Below are 21,482 nucleotides of genomic sequence, written 5' to 3'. Positions count from 1 at the left end.
GTAGCACTAAATTTCAATCAGTCGAGTTTTTAAAGTAAAATAAAGATCAACATTTTTTTATGTGCTGTCAACTACTTTTAGTAGTTATTTAACTCAATTGTTATATTTATCTCTATAAAAATTCAACTATGAAAAATGCAAAAGTGATCAATAAATAAGTATAGTTTACATGAAGTTTAACTGAATTCCACAGTATTTATAAAATTAAATCTACCTGTAAGCTTTTAAGTTATAAGTTAAAAACAATATAGGTACTAGATAGATACTCTATAGTCAATAAATCATTATAAAACGAAATACTCTCTGTCCGTTTCTGATTTAGGAAAATTGAATTATCGAAAATTAAATACTCGAAGAAAAAATTGAACTTTTTGTAATATTATAATGTAATGATATAATAATAAGCATTATATTGTTTAATCTTTTTTAAATTAATTAAACTTTGTCATTTTAATCATGGTTGTTAATAGTTGTGCATAGTCATATGATAGTTGATAATAGTTTTTTAAATTTTTATGACAACCACAATATAATATGTCTAGTAATAAATGACTTTATTTACTATACCGATGTTACAGCGTTGCCAGATTTCTATATACAGTTCTCTACCAACTTACACAATTAGTTTAATATTAGATTATTATAACATTTTAATCATAATTTATAATCTTTTTGGCTAATAATAAAACTGGTATTGAGTTGAGTTTGTTTTATTGTTTATTATCAGTTATAATTGGGGGGGGGGGGGGGGGTAATGGATGAATATTGCCTTTTTATTATTATAAAGTATGCACCATAAAAATTGAGATATTTTAGCATTTGCAGTGATATATTGCTTCCGTTCACTTTGGTGGGAATTTCAGGGCACGTGCATTGGTGCATGAGCATGACTCAAGGGAGGCATTAACGCTTTCAAATATTGCGATACTCCTTACAAATTTAAGTGCCTTTACACGATTTTTTTTTCACTTAAAGGTAAATTGGTTCACCTTTTGTACGATTCATCAATTCTATAAATATTATCTGAGATTATTCACCTACAAACTTGAAGAATTGCAGGTAACTATAATAAAACGGTTTTGAGCGTATGCAACGTTTAACGAAAGTATACTGATGGTAAACTTTAGATTCTTTAACATACAATAATTACCTACTTTAAAGTCGAATAAAACCACTACGTATTGCAAATAATTCTTCTATTACTTATTTCTGCACTTGTCAGGATGAATTCTCAAAAATAATATATGATGGTATTTCACAATGTTCAAACAATAGGTACACTGCCTCTATACCTAACTTCATATTGGTCAATTTTCTTTCGACGAAATCCCCTTTTGATTACCAGAAATTCTCTAATGTTCTTCTATACCGTCTCCTTAATTAAATCTTTAGTTGATACTTTTTTCTAAGGAACATTTCTAAACTGTATACCTTTCGTTTGTACATGTGTATGTCGTATGTGTGTGTTTATTCTTGATTGTCTGATACTGGATTTAATGTTTTATCTACTTTTGATCAGTATTTACGGTAGGTAAACCGTAGTCCCTTCTTTGAATTTATTTTAAGAAAATGCTGTAATATTTTCAATGTGATATTTTTTTTCGGAAATTAATCTGAAAAATTTAACATTGAAATGATTTTTATTCGTGAAGACTAATAGTAATTTTTATAAATTACTGTATACAATGTACATAATTGCTGGTTTTTTTCTCATCAATATCTTAGATTCTCAAACTAAAATAATCGATAGTACTACAGTTTATTAATTTCTAATTGTGTTTGAACAAAATATTATTCAAATAATTTACATTATAAATTATTTTAATCTTGTTTAATGTACTAACATACTTTTATGCATAAATTTAAAATTAAAATTAAAATTTTATTGAATGTATGATGTAATACAAATGAATTATTCATTTTGGATATGAGAAATCGCTGTTTTTATAAGAAATAAATTTTTATTCTGTTAGGTTTATTGCTTTTTACAAGACGTTTTATCATATATACTTTACACTCCATTAATAATGGCACCAACATATCGATTACAATATTGTTTAAAAATCAAGTAAATGTTTTATATTAAATTTGAAAAGATGAATATTATTCTTATGAATGCAATACGAAACTAAACAGATGAAATAATAGCATACCAAAAGCTTCGAATTAAAATAACTCTAATAATCAGCAATATCATTGAATCGAGTGAGTCATCATATCCTACACAGATATAAAAATAAAATGTTTTATATTTGTGGTCATAAATTTCTTTGTCATACAATTTACCAATTAACAGTAGATAATTGAAATAGGTTAAGTAAATGTACTTTAGTCATAGGTAGTCGGTACTCGTACATGATCCAAATAAATATCATTTTTTTTTTTTTTAGGAAATGGTAGATTGTAATTTTTTAAGTGTTGAAATTGCATTAACAAATATTATAACATGAACTTTTGTATGATATTTTGAGTTTAATAGACTATACATATATATTAATTTTTGTTTGCATTGTTTAATAAACTATTATTATTATTACACAGATATTTATGATATTTATTTCTAAAGAATTATTACATTTTCAGATTTTTAATCAATAATGTTATTATTGCTTATAAGTTATTAATTTTTAGTGTTAAAATAATTTTAACTTGAGACAAAGTTTTAGACATGGCATGTGTCTTGAGTGATATCAGTTTATAGTCCTCATACATTTCCCATGAATTACCAAATTAATTAAATTCAACAGAACAATGAACATTCACTAAAATATGTAATTACCTACTCGTACATACATGCATTATGTTAACTTTAAGTATATACTAAGTGTATAAATGAAGTTATCTCAAAATAACCAATTGGGATTCATCAAATTTGATCAAAACTCAGCTGTATAAATAAATCATCAGTATATTATGTGTACCTACTATATTCTGTCCAAAGCATTTAAACTCACCTGATGTAGTACCTTTTTTTTATTAAGAAATACAATTTACCATCTGTACACAATAATTAAAATAAACAAATTAGATTTAAAAAAAGAATAAATAGTAACAATATCGTGATGAGGAAGGAACCCAATGGTAACACCTCCTTTTCTAATTTTATAGGTCTCTACACCATTTACGCTTTAGTCTGTGTGGTGGGCTTTTGGGAAAGTGAAGGTGAACATGTGTGATATTAAAGTATTTGTAGACATTCTTAAATTTTGGTAGAAGTGTTGATACATTATGGAGGCTAGTTCAGTGGTGGTTGTTATTTTTAAGTCATTATGTAAAGTTTGAAACGTACCAGTGGACTTTGGTTACTAATCTTAGCGCAATTGATTGAAAAGCCTGAATGTTCGAGGGCTTGGTCCGACCCCAGATTGCTATTCCATAAGACCAGACTGGTCTCATGATTGACTTATATATAATAAGTTTGTTTTGGAGTGGTATTTTTAATGTAGTACCTATAGGTATAAATATTGCTTTATTTATAAATAATGTTCTTAGATACATGTACACAAAAAAATTTACAATTAACTTATTAACTTAAGGTAATTATCATTATTATTTTTTTGTTTTTAATATATTAATACCCCCAATAATATGGTATAAAATAATAAAAATTAAATGTTTATGCAATATGCATAATTAATAATAATTTTACTATAATTTTTATTATTTAATTACTTATAAATCATCATTACTTAGATATGATTAAAATTAATTCATTATATAGGTATATTACATTTATATCAAATCAGTGAAGTTAAAATTAATTTAACTTCAACTTTTTAACTTGTTTATGTCCAGGCTTGCATAGTTCTATAAATTAATACAACTTGTTAGCATAATATGTGCCTATGCCCACAGGGCCACAGCCCATGAACTTGACCGACCCACTTTATAATATGATAAATTAAACCAAAGGTTATAAATTGTTGGCAAATCTAATTCAGAAATTATTAAACCAAAATTATATTTTATTTAAATAAATGTCAGTCAGTTCACTTTTTCTGATCTGCAATCAACTTCCTGCATATACTTTTATTTATTACTTTTTTTTTCTTGTCATGATTACATAGTAAACATTTATACGTAATAATATAATATGTTATTAATAGATAAACTTTAAATGTTTGACGGCGTTTTGAGGTTGATTTTAACGCATATAATTACCGACAACTTATTGACGGACGGACGATGGCGATATTATTATTAAATATTTCATTTAACTATATTATTAGGGTGAATGAGTTATATATTTGCAATTTCCTCTTGACATCTCTCTGCGTTCATTCCTTTCCCTCGTCACTCGAATAACCATCGTTCTGACAACATAATTACAAGAACTGTTAATTACGATGTGAACTAGACAAAACCAATTTAACTTCAACACTGTGTTGTTATATCCATCATAATCATGTTAAGCAATCGTCAAATACGTTATTATAATCTAACAACATTATTTGGCTTCGGCATGCTACACGTATATGATACTTCTGTGTTCTGTGTATCAAGTATATTCAAGTATCATGGATAAATTCAACAAAAATATACACGGAACAATAATATGTTTTACAATATTTTTGTTCATTTATTCTATATTAATATTATTTAATCAAATATTTTGTTGGCGAACAAATCAAAATATACAAGTACTGAGTATATAGGTATCGATATCAATCACGCCCAAACACTACAATATTCATACGTCAGTAGATTATTAACCCCACCTCGATGTAATTTAATTAGGAAATCACTTTACCACATAAACCATATTATATTACTATGGCTTGGTATACCGACCAATTACTATATTGATTGCACGATCATGGGAAGGCGAGGAATTTAACGGGGACTATATAATATAATATTGACCTACCACCTACACAGCATCTCAATATTTTTAGCAACCCACAGTTAGCATTATCGTAAGAATGCGACCAGCGTGGCAAAGTTCAAGACCATTTTGAAAACTATCGATGTATTTATATTATAAGCTGTATACTAAAATAATTCAATTTCGATGGTCAGACCGTGGCCAAGAGGATGCTAATTTTAAACACGATCATAACGGGTCCTTAATATTATACGACTGCGAGTATATAAGCATCACTAAATTGAGTATAAATCGTAGTACAACTACGTGGTGTAAAAAAAATGTATAACATATTATAATATGTTGTAATCATTGTCAAACGTGAAAAACACAATTAGTATTATAATATATAGCCGTCTATAGGTATTATACTCGGCGCAATGCTCGTTTCATTGTTCAGAATAATTAAATTGCCAAAATTACACCGCGTAGTCAACCGATCAGGTAACAAGTAGGTACGTCTCGCAAATAATAACATCGAGTGACACACCCTTAAGTTTATTTATTTTGCATCGGTTAAAAAATAACAATTTTTACCAAAATTATAGCCACTGTTTGTCTATAGTTAATGTTTTCCTCACTCCTCAGTCCTACATTTTTAATAGTGTGGTTCATGCATAAAATATAAAATATGTATATTTTTAATTTCCGAGGTAGTTTTATTGAATAAAGAAGAAAAAAAAATATTTAATTTACAGAGTTTTGTTTTAAGAGATATTAAAAACCATTCAACCATTTCTGGTTTCTACCATTTTCAACTATACAGGTTAAGTAAGGTTACCATTATTTTTATGTGACAATAGTGACACCATTCTTTAATTATATTTTGTTGTTAATTTATGATACAGTGCTTAAATTTAAATTAAAAATGTATGACCATTTGTTTTTATGTTTAATTATATATAAATAATATATTATATATTCAGTGGATCTATGAACAATAAACTCTCATATTATCTTAAAAAATAATTATTTTTTCCTAATTCGGAGTCATTAAAAATAAGAGGTACGCAAAACTGAACTTAAAATTTCATGTTACTTTAAATATGTACTTGCCTATAAGTTATTATACTATAATGATATGTAGGTAGGTAACTAATTATGCTCAAAACTCAATTTTTATGCTTCAACATTTTTAAAAACTTTTTGTTCTCAGAAATATAACATTATAAAATATGTATACCATATCATTCTAAAAAGTAAAAACTTAAAAACTAATAACAATAATTTTATTTTTAAATAAAGTTTTTTAATAACTTAAGATTATGTAAAAACAAATGTTTTCTAAAATGTTAATACATTTCAAAATAAAGAATGTTTACTGTTATGAGAATTACATAGTACTCGTTTCGTTTTTGAATTCCAATCCAGTATCCAATGTACGTTTAGATAAAAAAATTTAAAACTATCATTTTGATATGATCCACAAGTATTATACTTGTAGGACCTGCAGTTCAATACGTAACTTACATGTTTTTTCATCAAATTTATATTTAGTCGTCAGCCCTGTTTTATATAGTAGTATAGTACCTATATGATACAATTTTTCAGAAATTTTCATTTTAGAAAGTATACATATACATATTACATATACATGATAACAACATTACGAGTATAAGAGTGGAAAAATGGCAGCAATATAAATAACGTTGGAATTGCATTTGTATCTTACTCAGATTATATAAATGAAATATTTTCAAAAAATGTTTGTAATATTTTTAATATAATGATTGATTTTTTACATTTCAAAGATTTAAATAATAATCATGCTTTTGACGCTTTTGTATATTGACTGCTATATTATGACTTTAGTTGAAGATATTCGATTTTCAATGTCGATTCTTCACGTTTCAAATATTATATTTACTATTATAATTTATTCTGCATGAGATTCCGTAGTTAATTTTTTCTAACGTCTATACTAGAGTCAAACCATCTATTTTCTATGCAACAGGACCAATCTGACTTGGAACAAGCGCATGGTCGATTAATTAGTACAAATTAGATTTGAATGGCGTAGATAGTCAGAAATTTTATTTCTCTATAGTTAGTCTCGAAATATTTGTATTTTACACAGTAAATACATATACTTTAAACAGCTACTGAAACGTCTCGAAATGTGAAAAGTTCCTGTGACCTACATAAGCCAATATTTATGGTAACGGCATATCCCATTTTCATTAGGTCTGGTATAAAATACACATCTTTTCTATTTTTCGGTCGATACACCTAACACACCCGAGACTTGTACGTCGGCACCCTGTAAGATGTAAATTAGATAAATTTATATAACTTAATCATATAGATTTTGAGAATAGGTAGTGTGGCACAACAGCCGATTACAGTTTAACGTATTTCATATATTTCCCAAAACTCAAAATGTTGACCTCAGTTATGCAATGGCTCTTAGTCGGAAGGTGCCTTAAACCTAATGTGTTTGAACTTTAAACTTCTAAAATATTGCGATTTTATTTAAATAGATAATTTATAATAATACACGTAGCGTACATGTAATATATTATTTTATGGTTTAAACTTTCAATTAGCAAAGCCGTCAATCATTCGAGGAACATTAATTTCTTCTACTGCTTTAAGCTTTTGTTTCTAAAAATTTAAAAGCTTTGTACACTTAAAACGCTCTTGGTTTATCTTCAATGAAATAACTTTCAATAATTTTTATTTATTTTTATAATTTCCTGGAAATATAATACAATATTAGTAATAATAATAGATATTATTATAATCTATTATATACCTATACTCAAATCGCTTCGTACATTTCCTCAACTGATATTATACTGTATTACTTAAATTTGATACTGAGATTATTATTATTTATTACCTACCTATTAACCTATTACATTATTTTATTGTTGCCAACGGATTTAAGTCATATTATAAGTAAATCATTTTTACGGCAGAAATAAGTTATAATGTTATCGTTATGAGTATCCGAATTTAATTTGCGTAATCTGAACCGTTTTTACGTTTACGTTATTATAATATCCGACTTTATTACAATATTTATATATTAAAATTATAGATGCCTATATATTTAATCACACTAATGCTTATATTTATATAAACCTCATTCATATAGCATAACTGAATTCAAACGCCACCCTCCCGCTGCCACCTTATAATCGCCATGGTTCATTTCCTAACGCTTTACGATGATGATTATTTCGTATAATGACAAATCGTTTTTCATTAAATATTATTACGGGTACCTTATTGATTTCTCCGATTTCCTATAACCTCGCTGTGTATGCTTCTGATGATAATAATTTTATAAAATATATTTGTAAGAATATTTTTTATTTTGAATTTCCTGATTATATTTTACTTTTTATTTTTATTACAATGATTAATTTTTAAAAGTGTACTATCTATATTGTGTTAGTTGTTTAGTAGAATAAATATTTTTTTATTTTTTTTTTCATAATAGTTATATAATCTATACTTCTTAGCATAATGAGTATAAGTGATAATAAGAGACAGAAAAAAAGACACATGGTATTCGTGATTAAGAAGTCACCCACTAAAGACTCTTTGCGTGATGGAAATAGAATAAATATGTTACGAATGATTAAATAGCTATAGATTACCTAATTGCATTCAAAATAATGTTGGTATAATTGGTTGAAACTGTCAATAATAATTCATAATTATCGATTGTCAGATACTGAACAAGGTATGCCTTATGATACCTGTATATAAAATGGAACATGTGATTTGTTTGATTATTTTATTAATTTAAATTTTCCGTTTAAGCATAACATACATAATATTGACTGAAAAAAAAAATGAATATACAATAAATAAGTTAAAATAAATGTTTGTAAGAAAATTCCACATATGAGTACAGAGAAGTATAAAAATTTAAATTATTACTTGGATAAAAAATAATTAATTTTTTTAACTAACCATACGAGTACACTATACAGCCATAATACATTTTATTCAAAACTTCAACGTTTAAAAAGTTTATTTTGAATGTAATCGTTTTTGTGATCGCATTATAATATGTGATGTATACGTGACGTCACGCGTTGTAGGAAAGATAATAATTATTTATATAAAACTAATAATATTGCATTATTTGTATTCAATTTACTAATTGGTTTGTTAATATTTTATATTTATATAGTCTATATAATATAGAGTCCGTATTGGATTTGTCGCCTGGTCGGATAATTCTATTTTCTTGTGAGAACAAAATATACATGCATGTATGAAAAAAAGCATTTATTTTCATTGAGTATCATATAGGTACGCTTCATTTAGCAATAAGAATGTTAATTTGAAATTAAATTTTATATTATTGATTAAAAATTAATCCATTTCTGGGCGGGGACCGTCGTATAATATAGAATACCTGTATAATACTATACAGATCACAAAACTGCACCATATAACCTACTTAATGCAGTAATACCTATACACAGGTAAACGGCCCGTGCGGTAAGCCGTTACGAATTGTAATTGTAATTTCTCTGTGGAAAATAATACAATATGTGGTTTTCTCGCAATACCAAATTACCTCAACCATATCATACACGTTTAATAATTTAATATCGTTATTTCCCTGAGGATGATGACTCGGAAACTTAGAGGACTCGTTTTTAAATCTGTCTATAATACCTACGGGGGGTCCGTATATAATATTATAATATAATACTTTTTACGAGCGATTCGTATTTATTTACATGTTACACTGTTAACTGTTTATACGTTAATATATTGGCGCTCTTTTGGGTTTTGTTATTCGTCATTAGTTATTATCATTCGTATAATGTATAATAAGGACGATAATCGATATAAATAAAAGAGTAGATGTGTGCATATTATAGCTATACAATATCGAGTATACGTTGATACGGTATAAGGTTTTAAATTTAGAATGGATTAAAATGTATTGTGGTTAAGTATTGAGTGTTAAAAAAAAAAAAAAAATGTTTGCGTTTGTCGTAATTATTTAGATTTAAAATTTTAACACATCCATTAGGTACAGTGATATGTTGTAACATACATTATTCATTATCAAAACAAAATCCATTTGATTTAAAAAAAACAGCGTATGCAAAAACAATTATTTTATTTGAAGGAAACTTGGTTGTAGATGATAAAGAAATACCTAGTGAATTTATAGAGGCTGCAGATTAGAAACATTTTTAGATTTATTCGGAATAATTATTAATAATAGTCCTTATAGTCGTATTTTAAAATAACAATATTTTAATGACGACAGTTATACTAATAACTAATATACAATAATTATTTTAAATGAGCAAATCTCCTTCTACAACTCCTCCAAACGAGCGCGTTTTAAATCATTTCTATTTTCGTACAACTTATGCTTAAAAAAATATAGATAACCATTTCGAATCATCAATTACAGTGTAGTATTATATTCAATTACAGTAGTATTATACAATATACATATACTATAATCTTGGTGCGTCGGCATGCTTAATAATGCAATTATTATTTGTTACAGTCGAGTACACGGAGCCTGTGTTCAAAAAAGGCAGAGTTTACAAAGGCATTTATTGTCCGACGCTCACCAACAGTTTTCGAGAACCCAGTCTCGAAGTATCGTATCAGAGATACTCGCACAGACAACGGCAGAAGTCCTTAATCATCGTTAATTTCGTCGACATGACACTTAAAGCAGTCTTAGCCGGTAAAATGTCTTTCAGATTTACGAAAATTATTTCGACTATTGATTAAATGTGTTATTGAAGAAATTTCAAAGGTAAAAATACAATGATAACACCATACTATATATAGAGTAGGTAATATAACGTAATAAATATAACGAAGCGGTTATGATAATATATACCTCCGTACAACGCAATGATGCATACATACCTAGTAATATCATCTAGTCGCACTAATCTAATATTTGAATGTATAGCGGCTCACATTATGTACATAGTTAGCGAATATTATGCGGTCAAACTAAGGATTTCAACTTTCGACACCATAATTATTATGAAACATTATCGTTGAATGTTATTACTGTAATTTATACTGACTGGCGATTTTCCCGCGCAAACAGGTGTGTGGCTGTTGCCGACCTACCACGAGCCCTACCACAGCCAAAGGGCCATATGGACGTGTCTGACAATGTTTGCCAATCTCACCGTGTGTCTGCTCGGTTGGTGGAAATGTTTTGCCAACAACTACCTGCAGTGGGCAGCCGTTTTCACGTGGTTTTTCATCAACATACAAGGTGCTTACGGGATAAAATATTTATTCCGCATTTATTTATTTTATTTCTATTTATCAAAGTAGGTAATAAAAAATAAATGTATAATATCATAACGCTAATGATAATTGGTTTATATGTTACAGTTAAAGTGTTGAATCAGTTATTTTATGAAATAACTTGATAATTTAAAAAATGTAGGTAATGTATATAATTTATACTTTAACTAGTTATTTTATATATTACCTAACATCATTTAGTTAATGTGTCAAATTGTATACAAAATATCATGTACAATATCGTTATTTTACTGTCCATCATACCAATGATAGTGTTACATTAAAATCTGTGGAAACTGCGTAGTCACTAGGAACTGATTATGGTTTTTTAAGTACACTTGTATTAAAAAATGTGATACAAAGCGGTGTCTTTGCAGAAGAAAAAAAAGTACTATATGCAACTCTAAATGTCACAATTGCATGTACAAATAACTAATTTGTCATTAATTTAATTTAAAATAAATAAAATCTTATAATATATTTTTAATTTTAGTGTATTCTATATATTTCAACGTATAACTAACTAAAATTGTATGCGGAATAACTAGTTAGAGTATACTTTAATATTCGTAGGTAGGTAATTCATGAACTACCTATTTATTTCATAAAATAACGGAAGTCAACACTTTAACTGTAATTTAACTAATAACACGCATATTATACATAAGTATTATAGTGCTGCAGTTGAGGTGTAATATTATGATTCGAATAATCTTAATTTTTCGTCTATCGTGACGATCCAATTATTACCTATATAAGCATTCAAGTACACACGATTTGTGACTTTTATTAGGTACCAACTGTATGGTAGTTCGTAATTTAAACAATTATGCTAAAGTGAAAAAAATAAGCGCACATCCGAATTCCTAGTGAAAACTTATACCTATCTATTGTTTTGCTCTACATGACTGCATAATAAGAAGTGTATTTATAATAATTAGTAAACTTAGACAACCGAAATGTCTTACATTTTTTCAAACATATAGCGTTAGTTTATAGCTAATAACTAACAATATGTATACGACGATTTTACCTGTGTTATGTGTCATATGAAAGGTTTCGTGTGGGAGAGTTATGGCCAAGGATCTAGAGAATATCTGGTGTGGTACGTGTTGTTCATCGTGTTCGTTACATATGCCATGCTTCCGCTTCCGCTGAGATGGTGTATACTGGCAGGTTGTTCGACAGCATTGTTACATATACTCATCACGAGTTACACGAAATCGTCAAAGGAAAAAGTAATTATTTTGACACCTGTACTCGATGAAACACACCGCGCAGCCACGAGTTCTCTAATCGTATCCGATGATGTCTGTTATCGAAAATTTGCGAATTCCATTCAAGTTCACATGGTCACCAGTCAGATACGGTTAGCAAGTGACTATAGAAATATACTCTATGCAGACCCGTTTAATGTGTTTAATTTTATTAAGAATACATTTTTATAATTTATGCGAATTTTTCTCTCGGTATTTCTGGACATCGGTAACTTTAATTTTCATAGTATATATACATATTATTATAAGTGTTTTAATTTAAAAATAATTTATCAATTGTTTGTGACTGGTCATCGAATGAACACGTTTTTGCACACATATAATGTGCGATAGAAACAGAAAGGTAACTGTTACAATTTATTACATTATTATAATGACCTTGGAGTGTGCGGCGCGGGTGTCTTTCTCGCCAACGAGTTTATTCATCTTAACGTTTAAAAAAAAAAAAATGTTCGACTTAAAAATATTATCCCACGGGTACAGAATAGACTGTGCGTAGTTCGTCAGCTAACCGCAATGAGTTTGTTGTATGCAGCCGTCAACTTTGCCGGAATGTATACAAAGTACTTAACGGACCGAAGTCAACGAAAGGCATTTTTGGAAACACATAGGTCCACCGAAGCCCGGTTCAAGACCCAAAAGGAAAACGAACAACAAGAAAAACTTTTACTTTCCGGTAAATTGACAAATTACATCATAATTATATTGTTAAACAAATCAGTCATTATCATATTTTGTTTGATGCAGTTTTGCCAGATTTCGTGGCTAGGGAAATAATTAAAGACATTGCTTCTGAAACGGACAAAGGGCCTTTTATGCCAAATCAATTTCACCGAATTTACATTCATCGCTACGAAGACGTCAGTATTCTTTTTGCCGATATTAAAGGTTTTACAGGTCAGTGAAATATTTTTAGAATCTTCTAGGTCGCCAATATTTTATTGAAAATTATTTAAATCAATTTATTTCCCCACTAAAACATACGCTACATATTATTTTTGTTCTGTATTATGTTAGTTATCATATAATACTATTGAAACTATTGAACACTAATTATTATTTATTTATTTAATTGTGTTAGTACACCAGGTATTTTTACAATGTTAGGTAGGTACTATATACGATTAATATAATTTTTAAATATACATAAGTATATTATTATATAATATGAATATTGAATATAATTAATAACTAATTATATATATTAACACTCGTTAAGATCACTAAAAATAAAAAAATTTAACTTACTAATTAGGTACTAAATTTATACTATGCACTTATTCAGCTTCTTATTGTAGTTCTCATACCGTATATAGTTAAATTGTATCCAAATATTAATACAAACATTTTTTAGTAAATACTATATTTATAGAAATACTTGATACTTGATATAAATGCATGAAAATTTATTCTTATGGATCTATCTAACTTATCGTTTAATTTGCTTTAATTTGTTTACACAGAATGGGCGAGTCGTACTTGTGCTCAAGAATTAGTCAGAGTACTGAACGATCTATTCGCTAATTTCGATAAACTAGCTGCGGTAAGTACGAAATGTATGTAAAAAACTAATAATTTTACCAATTATTATATTATAAATGTATTAACTAGGAAAACCACTGTCTTCGTATCAAGCTGTTGGGCGATTGTTATTATTGTGTATCAGGTCTTCCTCAAACTAGACAAGACCACGCTGTGTGTTGTGTAGAAATGGGTTTGCATATGATAAACGCAATCAAGGAAGTGAGAAATAAATTGAATGTAAGGGTATATTATATAATATTATAATCACTTGAAAATTGTGTAGTCCATTTACGCCCCAAAAGATTTTTAAAAAATCACATGTCAATTGGCGATGTGTAACCGTTTGCGCCCGTTTCGTATATTATTCATCATCGTTGTCACCGCATGAACATCATCGACACAATATGTAATAGGTACTTATCCATAAAATACGTTTCCACTCATCGTGGCATTGATTTTTGATGTTCAATTACCTATTTATCGGTAAGTTACAAATAATGAGTTAATGTGTATGCGCAACTTTTCAAACAAATTTTAACGTTGTACCACTTTACCTCGTTTATGTTAAAATCATTTGGGGCTACAGCTACACAGTCACGACTTGAAACGTTCATAGACCATGCTAAAATGATTCGTATCGATTAAATAAAATTACCAACTGAATAATTGGATTTGAAACAGGTTGATCTCAACATGCGCATCGGAATACATTCAGGGTCGGTTCTTTGTGGAGTCTTAGGACTCAGGAAGTGGCAATTTGACGTGTGGTCTTACGATGTGACATTAGCCAATCACTTAGAGTCTGGTGGAATACCTGGGTATATATTTTATATGTTTACTCTCTTATTGGTTTCTCTTTTGCGTTAACGTTAATATCATTACACACTGTTCGGCTTTAGTCGTGTTCACATATCCAAGGCTACTCTGGATTGCTTAGAAGAAGCCTACGATACGGAACCCGGTCATGGGGAAAATCGCGATGCTTATTTAAGGGTATAATTATAATTAACTATACTACTATTATTCAAAATTATCCGAATATGGCACGGTATTGTGTTTTATTGTGCTGCAGGATCACGGGATTGAAACGTTCTTAATTAAAGAACAAGAGCCTTGCCGAGGTCACAGAAAGCTACAGAAAATTAATTCTTCGAGACCACGTCTATGGTCTGACGAGAAATTGTGTTTCAACTCCAATGCGCAGAAACTAATATCACCAAAAATTGGTAATTTATTGTCTATAAAATGAATTTAAATTTAAAAAAACTAAAAGCGTATAAATTAATATAGTAGCTAATAGACTACCTACTATGTTAACAATATAAAAATATTCTATGTGCAGTACAACTCACATAATATGGTAATTTAACTCATCTTCATACTTTTCTTGGCTAATAGTTATTTTATGATTACTTATATTATTTTAAATACAATATACACTATATGTATCAATATAATTATTTACATTTAGGAATATAATATAATAAGATATTTGATACAAAAATATACGTATCTTTCGTAGTTTCATATTGAAATATTTATTTGAATCATATAGTTCAATATAATATGTATGTACTTGCCTGATATTATTGTTTGTTGATCAGAAATAATTATTACTGACATTTACATCTATTGAATTATTTAACTAACATTTTATCTTACCAGCTACCTATTATAGTTTTATACATTTATATTTGTATATATATAAGCATGCTTATTTGATATTATTTTTACATTTCCTATTTGTATTTCACGTTTAAAAATAAAAAAATCTCAAAACTTACAATGAATATTAAAATTAATAGATTTAATTTATGTTAAAAAATATATCTATGTATTATTAATCTTTGCATAATTTATTTATTTATTCGAACAAACACAAACGTGGGACAAAATCGTTAGTTACAACACATGTGATGTGCACACATATACACGAATATTGTATACAAATCTAGTTAACTTAATGTTATTCAACAATAAACACATTGTTTTAATTTAAATAGTAAATATTGTATCATAACAAAAGTCAATGTTAATAATAATATATACGACGCTGTTACGACACATTCGGTACAGCTATAATAGTGTGGCGTGGACCATTCCATACATGTACATTGTTTAGTATTGTTAGAACAAGCAAATTCATTGAATAGCATATTAAGATAAGTTACACTGTCACAAAGATGAAAAATATTAAATGCTAAAATAACAACGTATAAATAAATGCATAAATTATACTAAAAAAACATCATGTACGGTATTACACTATTACGGTGTATAGGTAGATCCTATAATATTATCATCAAAAATAAATCGGCCATTTAACCACTTGTATGAATCTCTGACGAGTAAAGTTTTGAAGTCGAATAGCTAGGCAGCATAATCAGGACTAGTGTCGTTTTCCTAGAAGGTATAGAGTTGCTGGATCACACAAATTATCAATCTTTAGTCACCTTAGTATTCGAGCCATTATAATAGCTGTATTATCACAAGATAATCTTTAGTTTTTTTTTTTTTAAATATTACTTATTTTTATAAAGTTTTTATCGTGTTATTTAATATTAATTTAGCTTTTAATAGGTAAGGAAAACAACAATTTTTACGTATACTTATTACATAACTGTCTATTACTTGATAAAAATATTTAAAGACTAAATAAGTTAATAGAAAATAATAAATAGGTAATGACATATTAATTAATGTTAATAATTATTAATTAATAACATACTTTTTCCTTATTTTTTTTATAATGAACGATTTTAATAAGTTGCAGTATATTTATTTTTTTAGCCCATTCATTTTTATTTAAATTAATACCTACTTGGCTGTCAATAACAAAAACAATTATTTGATAAGTAAAACTATTTGTAAAATTCGTAACTTGTGTTATCTTTCGTATGCAGTTTCCTATTATTGTGACATTTCAGTTAAAATGTTCAATAGTGCCACCGGTGAAGATCTTTATTGAGATTCTGCTAGCAGATTGTAGATGAATTCACACTATTTCTGACATTTATTGATTTCATTTCCTATTGACTAACTAAGCTGACATTTATGCACCAGACATATTATTGATTTAGAAGCATACCTATAGAATAAATACATTCTATATTAAATAAGTACATACAATATTTAAAATAAATACAACTTAAACATTTTACAAAAGTTACATTTTATAATAAAAATAATTTATAGAATAAGAAAAAAATTAATTACTAAGAAGCTTAATTTGAAATGCAATAAGTAATGACTATTAAAACTATAAGTGGAATTGGGTAAAAAAAAGTTTTAAAAAAGATCACAAATTGCAGATACATTAATATTTTACTAAATAATTTAATACGATTATTAATTTAATACACAAGTCATTATGTTAAACGTGTTAATGTTCAATATAAAATAATATTTATTTAAACAATAATTTATAGTTTATACAATTCAAAATAAATATATTCATATCAAATTAACAACCAACACTTTTGTTAATATAACTATAATCATTAAATATTTATGTAGGTATTCAATTTAATAAATTTCAATATTTAATAATTTTATATTACATTGAATTATCGGTGAAATCGATAAGTAAATATTATAAACAGTAGCCATTCAGATGAGTCTATAGAAAATAGGTGGAATCGATAAACAATATACATACGCTTTAAATATCAACTATTAGTAAAAGTAAACTGTCTAATGGTTGACACAAGTCTTATTGAATATTGAATATAATCTTTTCTTTTAGAAAACTAATTTATAATAGGGACTTAACTAATTAAGTAAAGTAATCCACAATAAATAAATTTCAAACTAATTATCGGGGAGGGAGTATCTATCTATTGTTATCAGGATCCTAAGTTTATTATTATGATTTACAGAGGATTATATCGACGACAACAAATGCAACGAATGGACTCCGGAAATACCATTTGAAAATGTAAATTTGAAAACCAAAATATTAAAACTATTAAAAATATAATCATGATGTTAAATTTATTTATTATTTTGTAGTTAAATACAAGTGATCAAGAATTAGAAATCGACGATGGTGAATGTGGTACTCCTATCACGATTGAAGGAGACGTAGAACACGCTGAAGATATAATGGATCATTGTATCGAAGTCGAGAGTAATGAAAGAATGAGAAACGAAAACATAGATCGATGGACTTTAAGGTTCAAACAACCAGAAATCGAAACTAAAGTAAGAATACGAATCTATTGTATAATTGTATTTATACAATTTATTTTCATTACCACCATCACGATCATTATAATGGTTATGTATATTTCCAATACAAAAATATGTTTACAAAACTATAGTCTATAACTAATAGCGAACTTACCTTCTACAATAAAAAATTACATATAATTGCCATGATTATAACAGTTAATACATTTTTATTTTTAGTTTTGTCAGTTACGCGAAGACATGTTTAAATCAAACATGGCTTGTTGTTTTATCATTTGGCTGTTGGTCGTATGTTGTCAAACGATCATATTGCCCCGATGTATGAAACTATTGGTCGCCTTAACATTCACCACCGTTGTGCTTTGCGCTGCACTGACACTTGTCATGGCTGAAGAGTTCATGCACTTGCCGTCGGCTTTGCAAAGGATGTCCTCAGTATTGGTGCAAAACCGATTCAGGCGGACAATGTTCATTTGTGCTGTAGTCGGACTTATATGTTTTTCTTCCACTCTGAGTCTCGTAAGTATATTTGCTGTTAATATGGCCATTCGACTCACGCGCGTTAAGTCTCCCGTCTGTAGGCGATTATCCGAAGTCGCATCATGCTTCTTTCATTATTTAAGTGAAAAAAACTTAAAACGTCTCTATATAACTATAGAGATAATTATTCGATATTTATTATTTAAAAACAAAAAAATAAATAAATAAACCATCCAAATCAGTAGGTTTTGTTGATATTTACTTAATTGTTTATTAATTCAGCTGTTTACACCCGATGAGCACCTAATCAGGAAACAGGACGACTCAGACGATGACGACGGCAGAAGGACGAAACGACGGATTGAAGAGTCCAATGACTGTGTGCACCCCGAGTATTTGGTGTTCACTTGGGTGCTGTGTCTAATAGCCTTAGCCACCACGCTCAAGCTATATTTCCTAGTCAAGACTTTCATGGCGTCCATCATGGTGGCCGTTTACACGGTGCTCACGTCGCTGGCCTACCCACAAGTGTTCTCGCAAACTGACACCGAACACCGGACCATGCCGCTATCCTCACAGATGCTGTTACTGTTGATCGTGTTTCTGGTGTTGGTGGCCTATCATGCCCGATTGGTAGAAGTGACGTCCCGATTGGACTTTCTGTGGAAACGGGAAGCCGAACGTGAGCTGACCGAAATGCGCGAAACTAGGACCAATAACCGTCAACTGTTGCGCAATATATTACCAGATCACGTCGCTCACCATTTCTTATCGTCCTCCCGCAGGCACACTACAGACGTAAGTAGATTCAGCTCAAATAAAAACTTATCATTATGATGTGGGAGCTATATGTGATTTGAACCACATATATGTTCTAAAACAACCCCCCTTGGACACGTAGCAACGTATATTATTTAATTCGTATTAGTTGTAATAATAAACCTCAATCATATTATAATATATATTTTATTATGCTAACGTGTTTATAAACCCGTTCGTGTTCATAGGAACTGTACTCGCAGTCCATCGACAAGGTTGGCGTTATGTTTGCAAGTATACCGAATTTCACGGAATTTTATTCGGAAGACATAAACAAAGGCATGGAATGCATCAGGTTGCTAAACGAAATTATAGGTAAGCCTGCGAGGCATAAACACAGTGTAAATTATAAATTATAACGGTATTAGTATATCTATATATATATATATTGTACATACTATAGAGAACATAAAACTCGAATTAAAATACATTATTTCACATCTTTTCCCCGTTTACCCATTGTTTATTCTAGTAATAGGGGAAGGAGCTTTGCAAAATATAAAGTCTTTAATCCAAGTGATAAGAGGCTGTTTGAACAAACCTCGCGAGATCTATGTACTAACATAAATTTATATTTTGTATTACACTATGTTTACATTATATTTAATATGTTGTATATCCTGTGGGTGTCTTTCGTTTTGTTATATTGTGTCGGTTTAGTTTATATGTGTTCAATTAGATTAAAACTGCCATGTCATATCTAAATACAGTATATTATGGTTATTATTATTTAATTATTTTGTAATATACAGGGTGTAACAGATATAACTGACTTTTAGAATAACTTTTGTTCTAATTTATATTCTTTAAATATTTTTTTGTTTATTATTAAGAGACTTTTGCGCTACACGCACAAATAAAAAAAATTTAATTTGATTAAATTTTTGTTGGAAAAATTCAAAATAGCCAATTTGTAAATTTAATTAAAAGAAATATTTTGATGGTAAAAATATTTATCTAAATCAAGTAGTTTATTTTTTAGAACTTTTTAAAATATCAATATTTTTTTGCATTAATTACTTTGGAGCGTTATAACTTCTTTCAAATATTATTTCTGAAATGAGTATATTTCTTAAATTAGTTATTAATTATATAATTTTCACAATTTTTATTGTACGTTTAATTAGCATATTTTTTTTTTTTGTCAGTTCTATCTGATACACCCTGTATATTATTATATACGGTACTTATAATTATACCGTGCGTTTTGGTTGGAGTTGAGGTTTCTTTATTCCTTTTAAAATAGAGATTAGAGGGTTAAGTACTTAGGTGCCTACCCATACTGGTCAAACTTACGAAAGTGTTTTAACTGTTTTTACATTTTTAATGCTGGTTAAATTTCATAAACTATTTTGTTTTACAGCTGACTTCGATGAATTGTTATCAGAAACGAAATTTAGTTCAATCGAAAAAATCAAAACCGTTGGTGCAAGCTATATGGCCGCGTCCGGGTTAAATCCTAGCATTAAGGCAAGAATTTTATTAATTTATTACCATTATCGAATATTGTATCTATACCAGTTTCAGTGTGACCAATGACTGGGCCCTAAACTTCAATAAAATATGAATTTATTTTTAATTAAAAATTATTTATTACTTGTTTCTTATCCAAATAATTAACTTATAACAGAATTTCTCAACTGGATAAATCGAAATTTATCTCAAAGTACTTGCTTTAAATGACATAACATTTTTGATAAGCAAAATATAAATTTTAATAGGAAATACAGATAAAGACAATTTCAAAACAAACAAAAAAACTATTCACTTCTTGTAAATACCCCATCAAGTTTTAAAGATAAATCAGAAAATCCTTCTATAAAATATTCAAACGTTTGTCACAATATTTGAAATATTTTAATAGTCACCTATAATACAGAGGTTTAATAAATACTGACCTTAAAAGTCAATAATAATTTTAGTAACTTAAATTTCATTAATTAATAAGTTCTAAATTACCTATTATAGTAGTTTTTTATTTTATTATGATGGAAAATTCCAACATAGGTAATGATAATTTTATCTTTCTTTGTAAATTGAATGATGTATTTTCA

General features: G+C 28.2%; 1 protein-coding gene across 7 annotated transcripts in view; it reads left to right on the top strand.

Annotated features, from left to right (window-relative positions):
* The window catches only part of Ac78C (adenylyl cyclase 78C), a 161,502-nt gene that overhangs the window by 116,564 nt on the left and 23,456 nt on the right, over nucleotides 1-21,482 (top strand). For 6 of the 7 annotated variants that reach the window (XM_089224755.1, XM_089224756.1, XM_089224757.1 and 3 more), the window contains 16 exons: nucleotides 10,365-10,550; nucleotides 10,929-11,102; nucleotides 12,194-12,375; nucleotides 12,898-13,090; nucleotides 13,162-13,311; nucleotides 13,878-13,957; nucleotides 14,026-14,175; nucleotides 14,620-14,756; nucleotides 14,838-14,931; nucleotides 15,011-15,164; nucleotides 17,817-17,875; nucleotides 17,950-18,141; nucleotides 18,349-18,648; nucleotides 18,892-19,407; nucleotides 19,617-19,743; nucleotides 20,792-20,898. In XM_089224755.1, coding sequence (XP_089080881.1) covers nucleotides 10,365-10,550; nucleotides 10,929-11,102; nucleotides 12,194-12,375; nucleotides 12,898-13,090; nucleotides 13,162-13,311; nucleotides 13,878-13,957; nucleotides 14,026-14,175; nucleotides 14,620-14,756; nucleotides 14,838-14,931; nucleotides 15,011-15,164; nucleotides 17,817-17,875; nucleotides 17,950-18,141; nucleotides 18,349-18,648; nucleotides 18,892-19,407; nucleotides 19,617-19,743; nucleotides 20,792-20,898 — 2,801 coding nt within the window. Of the gene's footprint in view, nucleotides 1-10,364; nucleotides 10,623-10,928; nucleotides 11,103-12,193; nucleotides 12,376-12,897; nucleotides 13,091-13,161; nucleotides 13,312-13,877; nucleotides 13,958-14,025; nucleotides 14,176-14,619; nucleotides 14,757-14,837; nucleotides 14,932-15,010; nucleotides 15,165-17,816; nucleotides 17,876-17,949; nucleotides 18,142-18,348; nucleotides 18,649-18,891; nucleotides 19,408-19,616; nucleotides 19,744-20,791; nucleotides 20,899-21,482 lie in introns of those variants that run through there. The other variant, XM_089224758.1, reaches the window with a different exon arrangement.

The sequence above is a fragment of the Diuraphis noxia genome, unplaced genomic scaffold, assembly GCF_037042655.1.
Source record: "Diuraphis noxia isolate RWA-SAM2 unplaced genomic scaffold, SU_Dnox_SAM2 contig0003, whole genome shotgun sequence".
NCBI classification, from domain to species: Eukaryota; Metazoa; Arthropoda; class Insecta; order Hemiptera; family Aphididae; genus Diuraphis; species Diuraphis noxia.
This window is presented reverse-complemented; position numbering and strand designations above follow the sequence as displayed.